The 22,822-nt window shown below is 45.6% G+C and overlaps 2 protein-coding genes across 2 annotated transcripts; one reads left to right on the top strand and one right to left on the bottom strand.

Moving 5' to 3' along the window:
- Positions 1–2,298: 2,298 nt before the first annotated feature.
- On the top strand, positions 2,299–10,839 carry NFKBID (NFKB inhibitor delta). Its single transcript, XM_074162509.1, has 7 exons — positions 2,299–2,376; positions 2,991–3,137; positions 5,424–5,475; positions 5,869–6,035; positions 6,394–6,510; positions 10,174–10,338; positions 10,768–10,839. Exons 1-7 carry the CDS (start codon positions 2,299–2,301, stop codon positions 10,837–10,839), a joined length of 798 nt encoding a protein of 265 aa, XP_074018610.1.
- A 5,378-nt stretch (positions 10,840–16,217) lies between these two features.
- On the bottom strand, positions 16,218–21,599 carry POU2AF3 (POU class 2 homeobox associating factor 3). Its single transcript, XM_074162279.1, has 5 exons — positions 21,568–21,599; positions 20,864–20,981; positions 18,856–18,913; positions 17,065–17,291; positions 16,218–16,550 (listed from the first exon to the last, which is right to left on the bottom strand). Exons 1-5 carry the CDS (start codon positions 21,597–21,599, stop codon positions 16,218–16,220), a joined length of 768 nt encoding a protein of 255 aa, XP_074018380.1.
- Between the last annotated feature and the right edge of the window lie 1,223 nt (positions 21,600–22,822).

Consider the following 22,822-nt stretch of genomic DNA (forward strand, 5'->3'; position numbering starts at 1 on the left):
GGAAAATAGCAAAAATGTAAAGCGTAGTTTTGTTCTACTGATGCATTGAGAAGACAGGGTCTTCCAAAATCTGGACTTCAGTCTAACAAGGAATTAATGACATTACTATTAGCCAGCAATACTTTCGCTCGTTCTCTAGCATTTGAGTGTGAAGTTGGTGATGTCATGCTGAGCCAAGGAACCTTAGTGACCGCTCTTGTGCCTTACTGCTATGGAAGGTTTCTCTGTGCTGTAATCTCCCAGGCCCACAAGTGCACACATTTTCATTGTAGCTTTCTGATTTTCTTTCCTGGAGAATAAGTAGCTTTACTTCTTGGTCTGACACAACTGTAAATATTATTGTTGATGTTCAGGAGTGCCATGCCACAGGCAAATATATTTGCAGGAGATACATCCCTTTCTAACTCTGTTTATTGTTTTCTTAATAAACAAGGGGCTCTTATCTGGTGAACACAATTTCTCTGGGTTTTTCTGCTTTATAAAGCCCAGGATCCTTAGGTGATTTTATTATCTGCAAGATGAACTGCAGAATAATTTATTGCACTGTTTATTACCTGGTGTCCAGCACTCCAGTTGCCACCCAGGCAGTATTTTAAGTGACCTTACAGTTTATGCCTGAGTGAGGTTTGCAAGCTCAGGTTGAAAGTCTTGAGGACTTCCAAAGCATATTTTGTTATTTAATATTGACAAATCTGGAAGACATAAGCAATAGATCATGTAAGTGATCATAAAGTTGTTTGAAAATAGCAGTAGTTCAGGTGCATTGAAATTAGTGGCTTACATTTGCAGAAAAACCCAGCAAAGAAATTAATTAGAAGGAGCTTAGTTCACCACTGCTTACTCCAGTTTTATAAGTACAAAGACATTCAGTAGGTAAAACTGGGATAATGCAGTTGTGAATCAAGCCTGTGGTTGCTAAGATTGCTTTTAAATTTCTTTCACTCCAATGTATGTAAATTCTGTGTGTGAATATAAAACAATGAACTGTTTCAGAATTTCTTTCTGGGTTGTTCTGATTAGAAAAAGACAAAATCTTTATTTCAATAAAGATCTACAGTAACTTTCATACGCCTAGAGTGTTTTATTTCCTACCCTGAAGGGTAATCAGCATTGATTTAGCGATCATTTAGTTCAATAACATATGCACAGGCTAGAACCACAGATTAGCTATTAGACTTTCTGCTAGTTTTGCGCATTAAGGCAGACTAAGGAGGAACTCCGTGATCCAGGTATGGCCCGGAGGCACTGTGAACTGCAGCAGTCCTTACAGAAGCACTCCTGCAGTTCAGATGTTAGTTCAATCGCTGTTACCCTCTGTTGGCATCCCTGGGGATGTGCGTGTGCAGCCACAGCTAATGCTGAGCTTGACTGAAAATCAGCCTAGCTGTAAAGTTGCATTTCTCCTTCCTGAAATTGCAAGGTATGGCTCTGGGGTACAAAACTACCTGAGGAAAGAACTGACTGACTACCACCTTCTGACTAAAAAGTATCAAAAGCTGCTGTCTGGAGCAAAATGAACCCGGGGGCTGGTACAAATGCCTGTAGTACAGTCTCCTCACGTGCAAAGGGGAATTGCAGAACTACCTGTGTATGGCCAGCATACTTGTAAATAGAACGCGGGGGAATGGAAGTGGCGAGGAGCTCTGTTTCATTCTCTCCAGCTCGTGCCATAGAGCCAGGCAACCAAAGTGAAGCAGTGAAGTGTTTGCCATGTCACCAGCAAGCCCATAACTGCTATGGATTGTGACAACTCTTTGTCTTATGCACAAGATAAGGACATGGTCCCTCTCACTCGTAGTTTTTATAAAGAAGTAGCGCTTAACAGGCTGTTTACAGATACACTATTTCGAAGAGACTGTTTGTTACCCTGGCTGGTGAGATATCACTGATGCATACAAGGTTGTATCACCGCAACAAGTGATACATACACACTATATGATACGCTGGGCCCCAACACTAGGCTTTGTGGAGGACTTCGATACTTCCCAGCACAAGGGTGAATCTCACCTGAAAGTGCTGAAGTGGAAAGGAGGCAGCATGCCAGAGCTCAGGCGTGCTGAGGGCTCTTGAAAGCTGCAGTTGTTTTGAGGTAGGAAGCCCTTTCCATGGGAGTGGGTACTTGCAAGGTCAAGCTCTATGGGGCTTATGGCATGGTTTTGTGGAACACTGGGTAGAAAACCCCCAAAGTGGCTATGCTACCCTGTAAAACTCTTTGCTGCAAGGGTGGTTCGTGGCCAAGCAGTGATCAGTATCTTTATTTACTGTCTTAGAATTCTACATATTTATGCAGCTAAAGGTATGAGGGCGTATACATTGGCAGCTGCAGAGCGCATGAAACTGCTGCGAAGACTTGATGCCAAGGAACACAGAGGAAAGGTAATATGGACCGTTTTCTCCTGCAAACAGCACTGTTTGGGATGGTCATGGGCTTTGTATGACTGACAGCAACTGATGCCCTGTAAAACCCAGCTCCGCCTCTCTGTTACTGCTAAGGTAGCCTTGGGCATTGACATGCCTTGCTTAGGTGCCTCTGGCAGGATCCTAAAACTAGGTGGGATGAGAAAGACCTCTTTCTCTTTTCAGCCCGTGGTTCACAGAGTGATCTAAGACAACACTGGGCCAGCGATCTATGTATATGTTGGCAGTAGTGCCCGAGACCAAAGGTTTTATGAACAACAGATTTCTGCTAAGAGCGTTGCACTTGACATGAACAGTGTTTAAAAAATGCTGGGCTTTCATTGTCATCCAAATTAGGGCCAAAGAACCCTGGAGGGAGTTTAGCAGGAGCTGGGAAATGCCCCCCATCTCATGACACCATGGGTACTAATAGGTGGGATTGAAAACCTGCCTGTGAGATGGTTTTGGTTTATGCACCACAATCCTTGAGATTCTAGACACTGTTCAGCCCAGACTGCCTTTCCCTGTTCCTTTTTTATGATAGCATCTGCTTCTAGACTCTCACATTTTACCTGCTGTGCTGCTTTTTTCAGACTCCTCTGCTCGTGGCCGTCACTGCCAGGCAGCCAGCTATTGTCTACGATTTGCTCCAGACAGGAGCAGATGTCAATGCTGTGGACAACAAAGGGCAGTCGGCTTTACATCTTGCTGCAACGTATGGGTATGCCCAAGTTCTTCAGGTAGGAAAAGCTTTTATGGTTTTAATGGCTAGCAATATAAGCCTACAATAAAGTCTCAATATTGTTGTCTTTAAAAAACTGTCTCAGCAGGCGAGAGGTCAGTAAGCCATGAAGACTGACCAAAGCTTCCTTTTCCTTTGTGTCACGAATTGACTTCCCAGGTTACTCCTGTTTTAGGACTATACTTGCAGCTAACATCAGCCTCCTGTTACAGAGGAAATGGCTTTAGCATATCAGTGGGGGAAAATAAATTCTTTCTGCAGATCATAGCTCTAAATCTGCTGATAGCAGGCCAGGCAGAGTGTGCTTGCTCTGGCTTGAGACCCCAGTGTTGTACCGATGCCTCCTCAGAAGCTGCAGGCAGCTGTGGGCTGTGAGGAGAGAGAGCAATAACACCACTGTGAGACTCCCTTCCTGATGTCAGTGTCATCCAGATGGGAGCAACGAATTGTGTCCAGACTCAAGCCAGCTGAAGAGCGAGCAGATGTGACCCTGCAGACAGAGCCAACATGGACACAGCCTTCAAAATGAGACACATTTTTCAGATTTTATGCAAAACCAAGATCCATCGAGAAGATTTTCCAGGGCACGAGAGAAACTAAATGCTCCTGTATGGCCAAAATCTACCAGAACTTTCATAACTTATATGACCAGATCTTTGCTTCCCTATTGCTTCACACATCTCTCTGTAGACAGGGTCTACATCTACGTTGTGTGCCAGCCAGACTGTAACAGCCCTGAAGAGCAACTTAGCACATTAGAAAAGGCACCGTGGGAATTTTTGGAAGTGATTATATAGGAGAGAGAAGCATACTGGAACATCTCTTAAATCCTTAGCTCTTGGCCATAAAATGGAATGTATAAAATGTGCCTGCCTTCATTTATGTCGTGACAGAGTATAGGCAGCTTCAATGCAGAGTTTTATTGCAGCAGCATGGCTGCGGATGAGTTTAGCTGAAGGCAGGGCACAGAGTCCTCTGAGAATGAGGGATGTGTCAGTGGAAGTGCCAGGGGGTACCTGGCATGCTGGCAGTCCATCTCCACTATTCGTTAACTCTGCCTTGCACGTGCCCTGGGTTGAGTCATGAGCAGGCAGTTAATGTGTAACATTGTGAGTTCTTTGGAAAACAGGTGTTTCATTCAGTGGGGAAAAGTGTTTTACATCCAGATGATTCCAACAAAGCCTCCCAGAGTGCCTTCTGGTGGTTTGTGTTTTTTGAGTTGTTTTTTCCCCTTACCATAAAAAGGGAAAACGCACTCAGGCTTGCTTCTCAGTGCAGCCAAGGCCATGAAATGCTTTACGGTTGGTTTGTTTGTTTGTTTGTTTTAATTGCTTTTTCTAATGGATTAACAATCTTATCTCTAATCATCAGGCAGCACGGAGCTACTTGTCAATATTTGATCTGTATATTATTGTTATGAAAAGAGAGCACAAGCCTAACCGTTCTGGATAATCTTTCAGCAGAAGGATTCTGTCCTGCTCCTTGTCCAACTTGATAAGGTTCTGGATGAGTCGCTGCACTGCAAAAATTCTCAGCCAAGATGTGAACAACTTGCTTTATTCAATCAAGAGCAAAAAATGCATTATCTGTAATAATATAAACAAGGAGCTACTTGGCTGCATCACATCGAATCTATAATTTTCTTAAGATAAAGAGTTTTATAATCTTTGCTCTCTGTTCATCTGCAGATCACTTTGATGCCATTTATAGGCTCTGCATCCTCATTGCTGCAGGCATTGAAACAAGCTGTGGTTTTAACTTGTCACAGTGCTGCACATCTGCTGCACGTTAAAAAGAAAAAGTAAATAAATCCAGTCTGAGAATTTCCAATGTCAGCAAACCTTTAGGTAATAAAGTTTGGCTGTACATGTCAAGGAGAGATTTTCATTTATCCTTGCCAAGAATAACTCAGAATAAATATGAATTGGTGTTATTAGTGCCTTTGCTTAATCCAGGGTGAAAGCGAGGAGGCTAGCACTCTTCGACTGGGGGCAGTGACTTAATTTTACTGTTCTGAGTGGAGAATCTCATAGGATACTATACTTAGGAGGGGTTTAGGAAACTAGAGAACATGATCATCTTGTGTAACACTGAGTGTCCCTGCGAGGAAACAGATTCACAGCAGTGAAATCTAGTGTCAAATAAGGGCTTAGTTTGTAGTTAAATGATAATTATCTGTTTGTTTGTTTGTTTGTTTGTTTTAAAATTTTGTTAATTTTGACTGATTTTTGGCTTGGACAGTATTCTACTGATCTGAACTTTTCCATTTCTCTCTTGCTTCTAGGTTATACTGTCACTAGGTTTCCCTCTTGATTTAGAAATGAAGGATTTTGAAGGTAAAACCCTTTCTACAAATATTTTATAGTGGTATCAAAAAAATTAAAAGCCATACTGACTGTTTCACTGGCTGATGGTCGGTGGTCTTTGGTGGTGTGCTAGGAGGCCAGAGTGGCCTCAGAAACTGCCTGGGGGTGAATTGTCATTGTGCGCTCAAATTCAGAGCGCACAGAATTGACAGAATTCAATGGTGCTGATGATTCAATGGCACAATTGGAACCGTGTACCTGCTGGACTGCCCCAGAAAGTGTCTATACAACCTATATGGTACCTGTGAAACCAGAGAAGGCCTTATGCCTTAACAACACACATGCAGACATGCATGCACTCTCCCGCCAGCCCTCGCTTCCTCTCTGTACATCAATATCTTCCTCCCATACTTGGTTTTCCAGGCCATACGCCGCTCCACTGTGCTGTTCTGGCCCACAATGCCCTACTCCGGGAGCAGGGTTGCCAGAAGTTGACAGAGGAGCAGCAGAAAGATCTTCAGCACCAGAGTGAAGAGCTGGAGTCCTGTATCCACCTCCTGGTGCAGACAGGAGCCTCCATCTACAGCCGGGTAAGGGATGGGTTCAGTTACCTCTGTCCTGTTTGTTTGTCTGGGAACTCTCTCCTGCCCTGCTGTTGCTTGTGCTATGCTCAAGCTATAGAATTGGAGAAAGAATGAACTGCTGACAGAAAGACCAAGCCTGTTTCCCTTTGAAGTGACTGCTTGCAGAGTTTGTTGCTGCCTTTTGGAGTTACTTTATTGCAGCCTGAAGCAAATACTGGACAGTAGGAGGACCACTGAAAGGAAGGAGGTGCTCCACGTTGGCTGCAGAGCTGGCCTGGACTTTTCTCCAATGGATTTATGTAATATCTTCAGGTTGTTCTGCAGAACATTCCTTACTTTGTTTGATTTTCCTGTTTTTAAATAGGATGTAAAAAGCAACAAGACAGTTCTTCATTATACAGTCCAGGATGGGAACATCTCCTTGCTCAGATACTTCTTGGAGCTGAATGCTTTCAAGTCCAAGGACTTTGTCAACAACAAGGTGAGTCAGGCCATGCATGGACAGGGTTTGTGTGCACATCCACAGGCAGCGGAGATGCCGACAGCAGTGCGAGAGCTGTACTGTGGTGGGAGGCTGCACGCAGACAGAGGTGTTAGAAGATCTGTGAGGTCATGCAGACACCAGTTATTCTCTTCCCACACACGTTTTTTCTGGAGGGAAAGAGCAACAGTTTGTGAATGTGAAATTATTTTTTTTAACCTAAAACTGCATTTTACAGTAAACAGATACTTCACCTGGAAAATAGTGACTGGCTCAAACTCTGAGCTGTGTCATGAAATGCAGGCTGACAGAATGAGAGTGCGGGATAGCCAGGGAAGAGGAAGGATGTGGGAAGTGGTTACTAGAGGGGGAACATGAACTTTATTACATTAAGCTGAAGATTGAAACCATTGCAACGATGCAATGGTTTGCTGTTGGCAGCAACTGAATACTGATGATACTGATGGACAGCAGTTTAGGGCAGCCATGTATTGAGTAATCTCACCTGTCAAAGATGCCATCCATAGGAAGGACAAAGCTCCTGCTTCAGTTAAGGGAGATGGTGACTCTTTCTGCCTTAAATGTTATTTGCAAGGTTTCTGGCTCTGTTTGTTCCTGGGCACAAACTGGTTATTGTGATGGTTGCCTGTGAGTTTGAGCCTGGAGTATCAAAATATTCACAGGGCTGACCAAACCCTAACAGCTGCCAGGAGCAGTAACAGAAGACAGACATGTGCTGTAGGCAGCGGACCAGTGGCTCACACTGGCAGGCAGGTGAAGCATGCGGAAACCAGCTCTTTGAAGCCAGGCAGCATCCTTCTGAGCATGTGAGAGCCTAGGCACTGTGGCAAGTAGACTACCTCTGATTCTAGGGGCTCGAGACTCTGCTTTTGGCACTCTATACAACCCTGCTTACTGAGATGAAGTTTTGCTAACATTGGTTCCTCAGTGCAGGGTTTCTGGAGGCACAGCCATTCCTAGGTTTTATAAAGCAAGCTAGAAACTTTCTCAGTGCTGCTGTTGTGTCACCCATCCCCTTGCTGCCCCATACTTCACCTCTGAGCAGATACCAAGCAGTGACACTATCTTGCAGATGTATCAGTTTCACCCATCCTCCTAAGCAAAAATCCTGACATTCCTGTGCCTTAGCTGAGACATTGCTCTGCACCATCAGGCAGGGCTTTGGCTCTTGATTAGCTGCCCCCTCTCAGCAAGACTAAGTGGGTGATTCTGGGTGCTTCTGCAGAAGGGTGCCCTTGAACAATAAAGGACAGAAAGGGGAGGACAAAGCTAGGGATCCCTGTTTTGAGAGAGTCTGTGTATTAGCTTTTCATTTTAACAGTTTCAGTCTCTTAGCCTTACTTGTACTCCCTAGAGCATCCACGTGCTTCTGTCCATCGGAAAGGAGTTGAATGTTTTCTATCAACTCAGTTGCTCACTTGGGAAGCAGATACTGGGCAGCTTCACTTCCCCCCCACTACAGTTTTCTGTTGGACTGGAGGAAATGTTTTGCTTTGTGTATGTGGATAATAACATGGAGCTTCTGTCTTTCTGTACAGTGAAGGGTTTTAGGCTGCCTTTTCACTACATTCTTTCTGTATCTTTTAAGACCCATTAGGCAGGTGCTAGCTTGTCCATGGGAGTCTGCTCTTGTCTCTTGATCACAATTCTGTGAGAGCTTCCTGCTGTGATAGGATCACTTGAAGTCCTCAGCCTTGTTGGTGAGCTGTCTGGGACAGTGAAAAATATGATGGCAAGGCTTTCTGGTACTCGTCCTGGCTTTTTTGCTCTTCCAAGTATGAAGACAAGAAAACGGGGATCCTGGAGTCCATATTTTGGCTTCTGTGGCTCAGCCACTGCTTGCCGTGGTTGTCTCATTCCAAATCCATTTCTTTGTGGATTTCACAATGCAAAAAGCATTGAAGCCTTGGAAGTATTTTCCACCTGAAGGATTCCTAGAGCCCACATAGTACTGCTCTGGACCATTGTCTCACATACGCCCTAATAAAGTCAATGGGAGGCTTCAAGATCAGGCATTGACAGATTGCCTTGTTTTCTTAGCCCCATGCCTGGGTTTGGAGGCTACTAAGTGCTCTTGCCACACAGATGACACAAACAAATGCAGATGTTTCCATTTTAACAAGAAGTCCTATAAAGAGCTTGTAAGGATCCCTCGACTCTATGAGATGATAAAATTGACAAGGATCTGCTTGTTCAGGGCCTGTAAAAAATGTATTGTCTGAGAATAGCTGTTAAGATTTTGCTGGGATTTTTTATGCTTCAGTGTCCCGAATATCTCAGTGTTAAATAGGACCTGAAAGTCACACGTATTCCTTTTAACAACTGGAATACCTGTTGCAATTTTTGTCCAACTATTCCAAGGTCATGACAATGTAGGATTGTTTCTGAGAGAAAAAATATACAGCTGCCCAAATGAGACTTCTTGCAGACTAAAAATACCTTGCTTATGCATTTGCTTATTAGGTTTTTCTCATTTAAAACCGTTACCCGTCATACCTGACTAGGCAGGGGCACAGATTTCTACACGGTCTGGTGATGCCAGAGCTTTTCTGCAACAAAATGCAGCATGCTTCGCCCTGCGCCCCCCCGTGGCTTCACAACAAATTTTATCGATTGTTTCTGTGCAAATCCCGTTACTGAAAAAGCTGGAGTCAATATATGCTTAAGTAGGCCCTTGACCTCAGGACTCTTCTTCATGGCAGGACAGTGTCATGAAAATAAAGCCAAACATTACCTTCAGCACTCTGGAAATGAACTAGGAGAAGGTTTGGAGCCCAGCATGATTTATTTTGTCTGCTGCAGAGCCAAGCCACCTCCAGGCCTGTTTGGTCCACAGTACACGATGTCACTGAGGGACATGGGCTGCTGACCTCTGGCTCAGCTGGACCACCAGGACAGCTTTCAAAGCACCTCTTAATTTGTTTGTTGACCTGGGAGGACTCACACAGTCAAAGATGCCTAATATCCAAGAGATCAATCTGAGCCTCGCGTATAACCTATGTACTATTGAGTCTACCTTCCGCTTCTGTCAAGGTTTCTTTGCAACTTTCTGACGCTTGAAAGTGATTGTAAAAGGGAGTAGTGGAGATGTGTGGAGCAAAAATGAGTCGTCTATTGTCAATCCTCGCATAGCCCATATGTGATACACACGTATGGTAGCACAGCATAATGTGGTTTGTGTCCCTTAGACTGACTTAAATGTTTCCCAGTTAAATAGTTCCTATTGTTTCTCCTGGATAAATATGCATGTTACATGGCCTCTGTCCTTCTCTTTTGCAAATAACTCATCAGGTCTCTGCTTATGTGAGGGGTTGCACATGAGGATTTAGCAGGGGGTTGCAGAGTGATTGGGAATCTTGCTGATACAGGACTATTTGTTAGCGATACCCGAAGCCTCAAAGCCCCCCAGTTTGTAGTGCTCTATCAGAGAGAAAAATCTAAAGCTACAAATCTCCTGCATGAGCATCCATACGTGGGAGAAACAGAGCAGGGATACTCCCTCACCTCCCAATAAGTAATCATGTGAAGCTTCTTCAGCTCTCATTTCATGAGTCTCCAATTCTGAGTAAGTGGCACAGCTTATCAGGAGGTTTTTTTTTATTACTTTTTTTTCTTCTTTTTCTTTTTCTTCTACTGTGTTAGGCACATGGCAACACAGCTTTGCACATGGCAGCTGCATTGCCTCATGACAAGAACCAGAAAGAAATCGTCCAGCTGCTCCTTGACCACGGGGCAGACCCAAGCATCCGAAACTTAGACAACGATCAGCCAATCCACATGGCTCCTTCTGGAAAAGCTGGGGATCAGGTACATGATCCACATTTCTGCTGCTTCCTAACACATCTGTGCGCAGCTGTCTGTCTAATCACAGCTGTCTGTCATTACCAGGAGAACCGTGAGGACAAGTCGTGTGACATGAGTCTGACATTGCAGTGGTGTAGGCTTGGGGGTTCCCCACTTCAGTAAATCCATAATCGAGGAACAAAAAGCAGGCATTAGCTGGTACTAACACATCTGAGGGGAGGTGTCAATGTGTAGTTCTTTCACATAATGGCAGCAAATCTCAAGGGATGTTTGGGTTTCGTGACTACAGATATTAAAAGGCTTCTGGAGCTTATTGTAGTCTCTGGTATGTTTATATGTGTATTTAGTATATAAGTGTGTGTATGTAGGTATTGGGGTGTCTGCATGCACAGCTTCAGATGGTACGTTATGAACTTCTACACTTTTTTGCAGGTTAGGCATTTGCTGAAGAAAGGGAAAGTTGCATCTGCATTCATTTCCTGTCACCGAAATGCCAGATCCTAGGTTGCCTGCAGTTTCTGGAATGGCTTCAACTTCAGCTTGCTAATTGCACAAGGCATCTTAGAAAAACTATGAGGATGGTTAACCAACATCTCCCTGCTCCTGGAGTCTTTAAATCAGGGTGGGATGACAGTGTTTCTCAACCTGTGGACCGTGAGTAGCATGTAAGGTATCAGAAGATGAGTTTTCAAATGGTTGAAAACTCTCTTTTGTTATCAAAGAATATGAATAAACCCCAAGTATTGCTTGCAGGCAAAGAGGCAAGCAAAGCAAATGGCTGTTACAGAAATAAGCAAATGTTCAAAGTACAGCTAACCTTTGATTTGGCGGCAACTGAAACCCATGGTGGTGACAGAACACAAGATGGTAGTTTGGCTATAAAAGGTTGAGAAATACTGCTCTAAGACATGCTTGAACCGTGCTTCTTGTTAGGTCCTGTGCAGAGGTTCAGGTTGAAATACTGAAGCTTTTGTGATGCGCAATTAGCTCCATTGTTCCTGCTAGCCTGGGAATGCGGGAACCTGAGGGGAGGCAAAAGACTGGATGGAAGAGGTCAAGTCAGCCTGAGGCATCATCCATGGCTGTATTTCACCTGAGTAAACGGATATCTGAACTGAAGAGTTCCAAGCGAGGGTTCCTGCAAGCTGCTACTACCCCGTTTCTTAGCACTTTGTGGAAGAAAGCTGAAGCAGCTGTCTATTGCCACAGTCTCTCACCCCACCCCAAGAAGAGAAAACAGCTGCTTGTAAGAGCAAGTACATGGGGCAGGTTCTCAGCAGCAGAGGTTTGTGTGGCTCCTGGGTGCTTCCCAGTGAAGGGACTCCTCTTTGAGCCATCTGATCCAATCCAAGTCTCCAGCTCTGATGGCAAAGAATAGCTCTGGAAGCACGTCAGAGTGGGGAGCTGAACCCTCACCTGAGCTAATGCTTGTGTAGGAGACAGAGGCTTCCTTTGGGTCTTCAACAGCTTTTAGGCATGGACAGGGTAGTAAACCTTTGAGCTGTGTGGGCCTGTACACAGTGGGGTCAGAGTGCAATGTGGTAAGTGCTCTCCTATTCCCATTCTTATCTAAGGGGGCATTTTAATAGGTTCTTCTTATTCTTTCTGTGAAATGATTTGTGAATTGCTGTGCAATCAACCAGCAACAGTGTCTCTGCTGGGTCAATAGGATTGAAGGTAGATGCCTGAAGGGAGTGAAAGCCCTGTTTTGACAACCCTTTCACAGAGGGTGTCTCATCTTCAGTACGCGTTCTGAATTATAGTTTGCTGATTTCTCAATGTTGCACAAGTTATTTTTTTCTAACAGGACTGAACAATAAGATGAAGGGCAGATCTCTTAAATCACTGCAGTAACTTCCTTGATCACCCACTGACTAACTCAATGGGTTGAGGTTTTCTAAAGCACTTGTCAGTCTTGCAGACCTGGGCTGTTTAAACAACCGTTTAGCAGACTTGAACAAAAGCTCTTAAGAAATGCCAAGATCTTCTCGACTTTCTCAGCCTTCCTCTTTGCTGTTTTATTATTGCTTCTCACTACATCATATCTACAAACCTGCCAACATCCGCTGACAAAAAAGCAGACATGTATTTGCATGTGTTTGCATAAATTTGCATGTATCTGGGAATAGGCCAACAAAAGCATGTGCTTTTTTACTTTGAAGGGATGTTATAACAAGCCTTGAATTGAGTGATAACTGCATTGGTGGGTTAGTACTGTGTGTCAAGACAATATGGTCAATAAAATACCCATTTCTTGAACTTGCTAGCAACAAAACTGTAAAACTGTGACCAGCATGTGGCATATGATGCACTAGGGAAAACGTAAAAAGATTTTTACCACCTAGAAATGTCTATGAGATGACAGAAATCCTTTTGCAGCAAGTGAAAAAAATACACGAGCTGTTTCTAGAGTGGCTTTATCTCTTTATTGTTTCATCTGCCTGCTCTTGGATGTTTAATACAGAACAACGCCATCAGTGATTTGCAGTCTGTAAACACCACCTCCAGAATATCAAGGAAAATATCGATCTGGGGAGGGATGGATGTGACTTCGTTGAAAGCATCACCCTGGTAGCCTGTGCTACTCAGAGCTGATAGATGAGATTTGCAGAGGGAAGATCCCATGACCGACCCAGGAAGGATTCATTCTCTCTACAGGCACATCTGTGTTCAGCTTCCCAAAGCTCGTACATTAGAGGCCTGCTCTGAAGCCAGCCACAATCAACAAAGCTGTTCATGTTGCCTTTGGACTGGATCCACGAGACAGTTGGAGACTGCTGCATGTAAAGCACCTTTCCCTGTCAAGCCAGGCAGTTGCTGGCCTGTGTATCAAGAAAATTCCTTTTAAGACTCAAAGGTGGCCTGAGTGTTAAGTCTTCTGTGCTGGGGTGAATTTCATTGAGTTGAGCAGTAACTGAACCATCACAGTTAACCCTTCCATTTTTTATGACTATTTCAGGGAAAGTGTATCTTTTATAACCTTAGCGGTACTGGCTGTGTGTGATACCCCTTTATTTGCACAGTTTATCTCTTCCTACCTGTGGCTTTGGAAAAATTATTAATAACAAAGGCTTGTTATCACCAAACAAATGTTCTGAAGTGGCACCAGAGAAAAGTCGCCGGTCGGTTGGCAAGGAAAACCTTTTGATCAAATACTCTGTGCAACTAGTAAAGAACTTGAAAATAAGAACCTTTTATTTTCTCTGTAACTGCGGGTTACTTCTGGAGTTATTCACGGCTTTTGTAAGAATGGGTGATCCTCACTTTTGTGTAAACATTTCTTTATATAGGCTGGCAGGACTTCACCTGGCAGGGACTAATGAAATGCCAGTGTTTAGTGCTGTGCCAGCTCCGTTGGAGATATGACCCAAGCTACTTTCCTTTAACTCCCCACCTTTTTGCGGGGGGAGAGAGGGAAAAGGAGGGGAACAAAGCGGGGAAAGAATATGTTCCTCATAGCCAGAAAATGCACAATCAACCTTTGAATAGTCCTCTGTTGTTTTTTTTTCCTTTCTTGTGTCCACAAGACATCATTGTGTCAACAGTCAGCAAGCTTTTACTTGCACTGCATGTGTCACCTGGAGCTATTGACATGGAGTTGGGGAACAGTGTCTAAAATGTGTTTGCACTCCCTGGCATGGCGGATTGCAAAACAACTGGAGAAAGAGTAGCAGAGAAACAGGAAGAGGCTGCAAGGGATGGAGGACAGTACTTCTTACTTAATGGAAGCTGTTAGATTCCAGACCCCAGTGTATAGAAATGTTTCGCTGGAAATATCCTTGTCCCAGCAGAGCAGTTGGTAATTTCAGAGCAGCTGGTCCCATGCAGCATGAGGCCAATAGCTGTTAAATATCTGCTGTCTTTGAGAACACACTGCACGCTCCCATCTCAGGACCTCAGCCACCTGCGAGCCCTGGAAGTGTGGAAGCTCAGTGGTGAGACCAGCCCAGCCCTTCAAGAGGCAGCTTCCCCCACTGGAGGGGTGCTTTTTTTGCCTGAGTCTGGCAACATCCAAAGAGCAGGAATAAGAACGGGATGTAGGGTGGTTTGTAGTGCTCGTGCTCACACTGCCATTCCTAAGTGGTGATGCCTAAACAGCAGCCATAGGTTCAATGGCGGGTGCAACCTCTCTGCTGCACACCACGGTCTCCACAGACCAGTCCTCTTTGGAGATGGAGTGTAACCGCTGATAGCTGTACAGAGCTATGCCACAATATACTGATAAATATGCAATCTGCTGATAACGTATTAGACTTATGTATCCGCCTGATATGGAGGTGAGAGATACATTGTTAGACTAATACTTTAGTGAACTTCCTTGCTGGCACTGTTGTGTAGACTGGGAAGTACTAATTACTAAGTACCGCTAACCTTGCTGTAAAATGTGTAAATAGGAGTGCTCTCCTTGTTGAATGCTTACTTAGCATTTTCACATGCTCTTTCCTTTGCTGTATGAGAGCATCTCTTCTCAGCTCTGTTAAGCTCAGGCCAGTGTTGCCAACTCACAGGGAGGATGTGGTCACCCAATTTCCACTAGAAGCCTCAAATACCTTGCCTCAACGTTATTTTCTTGTGGCTCTTTCAAGTTGGCGATAAAGGGCTTTGACACGTGGCTGAAGGTGTGCCCACTCCTCAAGCGGGAGGCCAGGAGTAGCCGGCACTAAGCAAGCTGTGGAGCAGGCTGGGAGAGTAATTTCAGCTCTGGGGAGAGGAGGGCTTTTCAGTTAACTGTAGAAGGGTCTGGAGGAGAAGGTGCTAGTTAAATTATGTATTTGTCTTCACAGGCATAGTTAGTTTTTTCATTTGTGTTGGATTTAATGTGGAGAGATGCTTCTTTCTTTCCAGTCTGGGTGCTCAGCTGAGAAACTGGGTGCTTGGCCATCTGCCTCACCAAGTGGTATTAAAAGGAGGTGAGATGCAGTCTTAGAAAGGTCTGGGTTTATGCAAGAAACAGGGAATCCTCAGGTGTGACAACTTTCCCATTATCTACTTAAAAAAAATATTAATTTTTCTCCTGTTCAGTTGATTATGCTGAAAGGTGGAGAAAACCTGATTTCAACAGACCAAACTATACAAAGGGCTGCTGAACTACATCAGCCTCTAACTAAAACTCTGCCTTCATGGAAAGCTGGTGTTGAGCAGCAGCCAAAGAAGTTTGGCATTGGATTCAACCTCTGTGCAGGCCTGAGGGGCCTTTCTGGCACATGACCCGGGGGCTAAGCCCTGAGCTTGCATGGAAAACCAGTGGTTTTCCTTTTCCGCAAGAACCGCTAGAGAATATCATCACGGCAGCCTGAGCAGAAGCAGCAGCTAAGAAGGTGCAGACCCATCTCAGAGCAGGGTGCTGCACAGCTTTCTCTCTGGATGGTGTGCTGGGTGCTGAGATGCATATAGACTTTTTATCTGCTGGAAAGGGTAAGCAAGAACTTTCATAGCACTGAATAATTGCTCCTTGTGTAGGTTGCTGAGAGTCTCTCTGCCTTAGCTTTATGAGAACAGGGCCAGAATCCTGGATTGTTAGCAGAAGAGAAAAGCACTGACATTTAGCGCATGAGGAATGAACAGGCTTCAGTACGCGTACCAAGTTATTTATTTGTATCAAAAAGAGCTGGCTTAATGGACATGTGTTTGGTAAGGTAGCTTAGGATTTTTTAAAAAACAACAAAAACAAACAGGGAAAAACCCACCAAAGCCACCACGACAACAACAACAAGACACCCCTGACCATACAAGACAGGAGGACTAATGTAGTGAAAACATCGTGTAGAAAATTTGTGAGTAGTGAAGAATAAACTGGACTGTGTTAGGCAGCACCACTTTGCATAGTTCATGGGCAATTAATCTGATTTGGATACAGTGGATGTGTAAAACCACAGTCCGCATTAGCTATAGCAGATGTCACAGTTCCTATCCCTTCTGAAGAAGTCATCGGCCATGGGTGGTAGGTAGTCCATGCAGTCCGTGCTGGGGCAGGGGAAGTACTGCGGGACCCTGTTGTCCTCGTGCTGGGAGCCACAGGTGGTGCAGCAGCAGGCAGAGGTGGTGTATGGGGAGGGGGTATGGCAGGACCACTCCTCTGCGGGGTAGTCATAGATCTTGGTGTCCAGAGCAGAGGGCGGGCTGTGGGTCAGCGGGGTGAAAGGAGGTAGCTGAGGAGGAGAGCAGCTATAGTTTAATGGGCTGGACAGATCAGCTGAATTGGGGGATCCAGGAGCCTAGAGTTTGAGAGAAGGAAAAAAAAACACAACAAAACCCAGGATGTTTCAGGGTGTCATTTGGGGAAATGTGAACAGCAGCCAAAATTTCCATGCCATTGCCTTTCTCAGGAGGGTCTGGCTACCCAAGGAGATGGTTCAGTCCTTGGAAGCCTAAACCCAAGAGGCAGGTCCTGTGACGTTAGTGTTAATAGGGACCAACTCTTCAGGTTAGACAACCGCTAGCAGGAACTGGGCTATTCTTTGCAGGAAATCTACAGGATCTGTAGAAGGGACATTCCCTATTCCGCAGCCTCTCACTAGGTTTGGCTGGGCCTCCCTGTTCTCTGTTCCCAATGGGAAACCATGCAGGAGTCCACACAAGCAGCCTGCATTGCTGTAGCTGTACCCCATGCCCCTAAAAGCAGCCACATTTCCCAATCAGCTTGCTGCCGTTCTGCCCCAGGATGTGACTCCCTTCCCTGTCTTCCCTCTGAGTGTGCCTGTGGCTGTTCCCCTGGGAGACAAAGCTTACCAGGCCCTGGTTAAAGCAGAGTGGGACTGGCTGGAAGGCGTCTGAGGTGTAGTGCGAGGACGTCTGGAAAGCACTGAAGGCTGGGTCTAAAGGTGCATCTGTCTGAAGACAGGAATCTACCAGCTGCTCCAAATAACTAGGGCTTTCTTCACAGGAGAGGCAATTTGAAAACTGCCACGATGGACAATAGTTGGGAACAGAAGAGACGGGTTCTGCATCAAAAGGTGCTAGGAGAGAAGGTAAACCAGACAATAGCAGATTATCCAGTAATAATAATAGGTCAGGTTTCAGTACTCTCATATGTTCAGTAGCCCTATGGATTTAGACAAAGAAAAATGTCCTTCAGCTTCAGGATGAATTTTCTAGGGAAGCAGACACCAGAAGGAAGATGCTCAAAGGCATGCAAATAACTTGATAGGTTTAATTGCCTTGTAAAACTCCAAAGCTGTTTAAATACTGCTGGAAACAATTCTGGCTCAGAATGGATAGTGATCCAGCTGGATACTGCCTCAGACTCTTGACCCTCTGGCCTCTCTTCAGATGTCAACTGTTTACAGACCTAGAAACTTGCCATGCGGTGATTTGCACTTCACAGCTTGGCAGATGGCTTGCGCCTTTGCCTCACCCTGTCTCCAGATGCAGGGTATCTACATCGGCAGGAAGAAGGGGATAACAGAAGCATAATTTGCTCTTTTATCCTCCAAACAGCCAGAGAGGAGACAAACTTCTGAGCAGACAACATGAGGCAAGTCAGTGATAAGGTGGCATCACATCCACATAGCATTCCTGGTGAAAGTGTGAGTTCCTAGAAAGCTGTAGGGTCAAACTCTCACTGTACTGCAACATGCTTGCTGGGAGTATGAAAGCTCACAGCAGATCTGACTTTTCAGAATTATTACTTTTTCATGCTGTGTTCAAATATGGTTAAAAGCAAAGCCCTGTCCACATGGAGGGGCACGGGTTTGAAGGCAATGGAACTGCACTTGGGTAGAGTCGCTTAGTCACAATTGTTTGCAGGTTCAAGGTGGCAGTGTTTAGTTGGATGTGGGGAGGAAGTAAGAAGCACACAAAATACATAAACAGATGGAGACATTCCAGCCTGAAAAACCTTTCGTATGTCTCATGTTTCTGTATTAACATAAGCAAATTGATTCCCAAATATCGATGATTTAATAATTTTCCTGTCCATACAATGTATATATTCACACCTGCCCAACCTTTTAGGTCTCTCTGCTTTGGCTGCAGAATAATTGAAGGATCTGTGAGCCCGAAGTGCTATTCTCCCCAACCCTTCCCCTGTTCCTTGGATATTCACATACAGGAGGAAGAAACTCTTTGTGTCACTGAAAACCTGACACTCCTCTCGCTCCTATGGATGGTGCCAGGGGAGTGAGAGCAGCCAACTCTGCTGGAGCGCAGCAAAGTGCTCCAGAGCGATCTGACCCTCTAGCTCCAATCGGACCCACAGACTGCAGCTTGGAGAAGGTGATGCCAGCAGTGTTATTCCCGAAGGGATGAGCATCCCTTCCTGAAGGGGATCTCACTCCTTGCTGTGGGAAAAATAAACTGCACAATGAGAGCATGTGAGCGTGCTCCTGAATGGCGTTACATGTACCCTGCTGGCCTCAAGGCATTCTCATCTGCATTTCATGGGCTCCTTCCAGGTGCTGATTGGCTGCATTGCCGGTTATCTGGCAGTGCCTGCCTCAGCCAAGGGTTGGAAAGGCTCTGGGCTGTGGGAAAAATTGGGAAGGGGGTGGGAAGGAACATGTGGATGGGCTTTGTACCAACCTGAGTGAGGAGGAGACACAGACTCTGAAAACTGGATGCTGCTGCCACCCCAAGAAACCTGACCAAAGAGAAGGAAAGAAAAGGAATTGTATACACTGTAACACGGGGGAGCATTTTTCTGCATGCCGAGGTAAGTCGGGATTTCGCTTCAGCCTACTTATGTAAACCTAATTTACCTCATGGCTGTGACATGGAAAACTCCCCTAGCATTGATAGAAGATTAACATGCGTAACATGATTTTTCCCTGAGCCTAAGACGGCATGGAGGAGCACAACACCAACCTGGTGTAAAGCCCTTGATACAGCACCTTGCTAGTGCACTCTTCCTACTGCATTATTACTCTTAATTTGGCAGAGATGTGGCTGCCTTTAACGCTAATGTGTTTATTTCTAGGACCACGAATTCCACAGTGTAGGGATGCCAAAGAATTTGTAGGGATAAATATGATTGAGAATGAGTAATTAATAAATTGCAAGCGATAACTCTTGAAACGTGACTAAGATAATTGCAGGTATCCCCATGGCTGGACATCAGACTGGGTCACCGTACGTGGTGTTGATGTCATTTGAGAACCAGTTCTGACATCGCTCCCCACTAACACAGCTACGTGCCTCTATGAAAATGGACAGTCTTATTTTCTGAGGGATGCTGGAAGCTGAAGCAGACAGATCAATGTGTTCTAGAGACCTGACCTGCTGGAGGGGAAAAATCCATCCCAAAAGCAATGGGAGTTTTGATGTTGCTTGTTTGTGACCAGGATTTTACTCTGCAAATACAAATACTGTTTTTTTTTTCCTCAGTTTTAATTCATACGGACTTCTGCTTCATTTCCTTTATTCAAAATACTCTGGAGTAGTGGATCATTTCCCTAGCAACAACTTCCCAACACATCCTCATGCATTTAATTCATTAAATAGTGGCTATTCTGGGCTGAAAGAGCCTGCAGGACTATCCCTATTCTCTTTGGCTGCAGATGTGTAACAAGGCAGACAGAGCCATACCACCAGCAGCAGAAACTTTCAGGTTCGGCTTTTTTCAGTGCACAGAGGCAGCTTATGCTGCCGGCCCCAGCCCAGGACAATGTGTACCTTTTGCAGATCACAAAGGTAACCTCCTGCACTGCCACTTGTCACTTTTTCCTGTGTGGGCAAAGCAAGCGCTGTGCAAACTTGCTGTGGGATGCGAAAACCAGTTCCACGTAGCCCTGTGACACCTGGCTGAGATGAAAAGGCTGCTTCCGTTAGTGCTGGAGGGGAGGAGTGACCCAGCATTTCCAAAGCCCAGCAGTTTTGTGGACTGTCCACCCAGGCCTCCCTGCCTGTGGCTTGCAGGCTGAACAGCTTTTTGTGCAATCAGCTGCAACGAGGAACAGGAGGTGGGAGATGAAATCTGAAAACCATCCAAAGCTGTAAAGTCATGAATCAGGAAGAAGTAATGATTTACCAACCTCTTCATGCAAATCCCGAGAGTGGCTGAAGCTAGAGGACTCCTACAAAGACTGGAAGAGTGAGAGAGAGTGTAGATGTGTGTGTCTCTACACACACAGAGATCTCTGTCCCTTCCTTTAGAAGGGATGGGGCTAGGAACTTCCCAGGTGGTACTGAAAAACGCTGGAGACCTGAATTCAGTCAAGCATGCTTGAATATTATGCTACGGAGCAGGATGGAGCTCTGCTTAAGGGATCTTTGCCCACGCCTTGTTTTCTTCCTTTCTGCTAGCTGAAATTTGGGGCTGTTGCTAAGTTGGACCGAAATTTATCCGTGTGATTCTTCCATCCCAGAGTGAGTTATGTTTGTGGAGCACCAGCTCTGCTTTCTCCCTGCACTAATGGCTCGGACCATCACCTGTTTAGATCACTGCTGCAGCTACCCTCGTTGAATGTTCTTCTCCCCCGTCCTCACCAGCCTGCTACACTCAGACTTCGGCAGCCTCGTTGGCCCAGAGATTACAGTCTTAGCAAAAAGATTAAGAGAGAAGAAACAAAGCAGACACCAAAAGATTACTTACCGCTGCACCAGTTGCTTCTTGTCGTGCTCTCCTCTGCTGCAGTAGCTCCTTAACCGTAATCTTTACTCTAACACCTTGATACACCTTGGGCTTTCCTGAAAGAATTTGTGGAAAAACACTTTAAAAGATGTGAGACTTTCAGAGCATACACCAAACCCAGAATATTTTCAGGCATGCTTTGTCTACTACGCGCAGTCTACTTGAGTAAACAGATGATTAACTGGTCACTGTTAAGTTGCTTGTAATCACAGTTTATAGCCCTCTAACATTTGGTAGTCAAGCTTGTAGCAAGCAAACATTTATGAAAAAGTTGGCATTGATTATATTTAGAAATCATACATATTTCATTCTTTACTATCTTCTTTTTCCCTGCCCCCCTCCAGGTGTCCTAATACCAAGCTCCATCTGGTACTACTGTTGAATTTATTTAAATTCCTATCATATTTGTCACTCTGAGGACCTGAAAATAAATGCACGGATGAAGACCAGGAATAAAACAATGGAAATATATGGGCAGTTATTCAGAGGGCTAAAAAAAACCCCACAAATAAAATGAGTGCTTTCATTAATCACTTCTTGTAAAGCCTAGATTTTCTCTTTAGTTTGCTCATTCTGTACAACTCCCATTTATTTCAAAACCAATCAGCAATTATCAGTCACTACTTGGGATTTTTAGTACAGGAAATGGTAAAATATTCACCTACTCTGAAAAATCACTTTCACTTGCTGTACCCATGCTAAAATACTTAAAGCCTCTGGCAATTCTGTTTCTGACCTAACTTTCTGCTATTGTTTTCATCCTACAAACACTAGAGTCGTCTCATCCTGCAGTCAGCTGTTCCCCAGTGGAGGCAGCTGGTTGCAGGTTCCCTGTCCTATTGCTGCTGCACGCAGCAAGAAGAGGCAGTGCTGGATTTGCGTGTTCTGCCCACATATCCAAGAAATCCCACACCGTAGGCACTGTCCTCTTCTGCTATAGCCTCCTCCATTGCCGATGGCTGTACAGCACCCTCAGCCTCCTGTCTGCCCACCCCCAGCCCTCCTTTTGCCTCCTTGGTGCTGTGGTTGAGGACATGCTGTAACAGGCATACAGGTCCCTCCAGGGGACCTCGAGGGGTTTGCTGAGCTGTACTCTCAGCCTCTGGGGATTATTCATCTCTTATTTTTATGTTTTGTTTCTATTCAACAAACTGAAGATGGGGAAAATGAGGGGAGGGAAAGGCTGAATTTAATGAGGACACCCTGTCACCAGGCCTCCCTATAGCCAGGGAAGGCCCTGAGCTAGCAGCCCCTTCTGCAAGTTTGGGTTCTGCAAGTTTGCGTACAGCCTCGTAGCTCTGATCTGCACAGCTGACGGGGCTAGGGGCTACACTATGAGCAACTTAAAGACAAACTAGCAGGTGAGGTACGGACACATCTACAACCCAGGGGCTGGCTGTCGGGCAGCCCACACCCCCAGCTCCCACGGCAGGGCATCGTGCCCCAAGGACCCTGTTTTTCTAGCACCAAGTGGCACCAGCGTGGTCTGGGTGCAGCTGAAGCCTCGAGAGCAGGGCTACCCCGGCTGTATCTCCTGGACTGGCCAGGCTGTGGTGGAAGGGGCAGGATGATGGGGCTGGGGGCAAGGAGCAGGGTGGTGAGGAAGAGCTGGGGGCCAAGAAGCAGAGTCACAAGGGCGGGCTGGGGTTCAAGGTGACAAGGGCAAGCTGGGGGATGGGGAGCGGGGTGACAAGGGTGGGCTAGGGGTCAGGGTGAGCTGGAGGTAGGGGAGCAGGGCGGTCGGGGCAAGCCGAGAGCAGCGTGGCGAGGGCAGACTGTGCGGGGAGGGCACAAAGAGCCGGGGGACAAGGTTGGGAGGGGAGAGGGGGGGCGCATCTCCCACCCCGTCGCAGGGGCTCGGGACCAGCAGCGCTTCCCCGCCGGGAGCAGCGGGGACGAGCGCCGGAGGGCAAGCGGCTC

The sequence above is a fragment of the Numenius arquata genome, chromosome 22 (genome assembly GCF_964106895.1).
Source record: "Numenius arquata chromosome 22, bNumArq3.hap1.1, whole genome shotgun sequence".
Lineage (NCBI taxonomy): Eukaryota > Metazoa > Chordata > Aves > Charadriiformes > Scolopacidae > Numenius > Numenius arquata.

Excerpts from the sequence above, each read along its gene's own strand:
- NFKBID (XM_074162509.1), top strand. The coding sequence starts at position 2,299 with ATGAGGGCGTATACATTGGCAGCTGCAGAGCGCATGAAACTGCTGCGA. Across the intron at positions 6,511-10,173 it reads AGGACTTTGTCAACAACAAG|GCACATGGCAACACAGCTTT; the intron begins GTGAGTCAGGCC and ends CTACTGTGTTAG. Across the intron at positions 10,339-10,767 it reads CTGGAAAAGCTGGGGATCAG|GTTAGGCATTTGCTGAAGAA; the intron begins GTACATGATCCA and ends ACTTTTTTGCAG.
- POU2AF3 (XM_074162279.1), bottom strand. The coding sequence starts at position 21,599 with ATGGGTACAGCAAGTGAAAGTGATTTTTCAGA. Across the intron at positions 20,982-21,567 it reads AGTGAAAGTGATTTTTCAGA|TGTTTTTCCACAAATTCTTT; the intron begins GTAGGTGAATAT and ends CATCTTTTAAAG. Across the intron at positions 17,292-18,855 it reads TGTGTCTCCTCCTCACTCAG|CACCTTTTGATGCAGAACCC; the intron begins GTTGGTACAAAG and ends CTTCTCTCCTAG.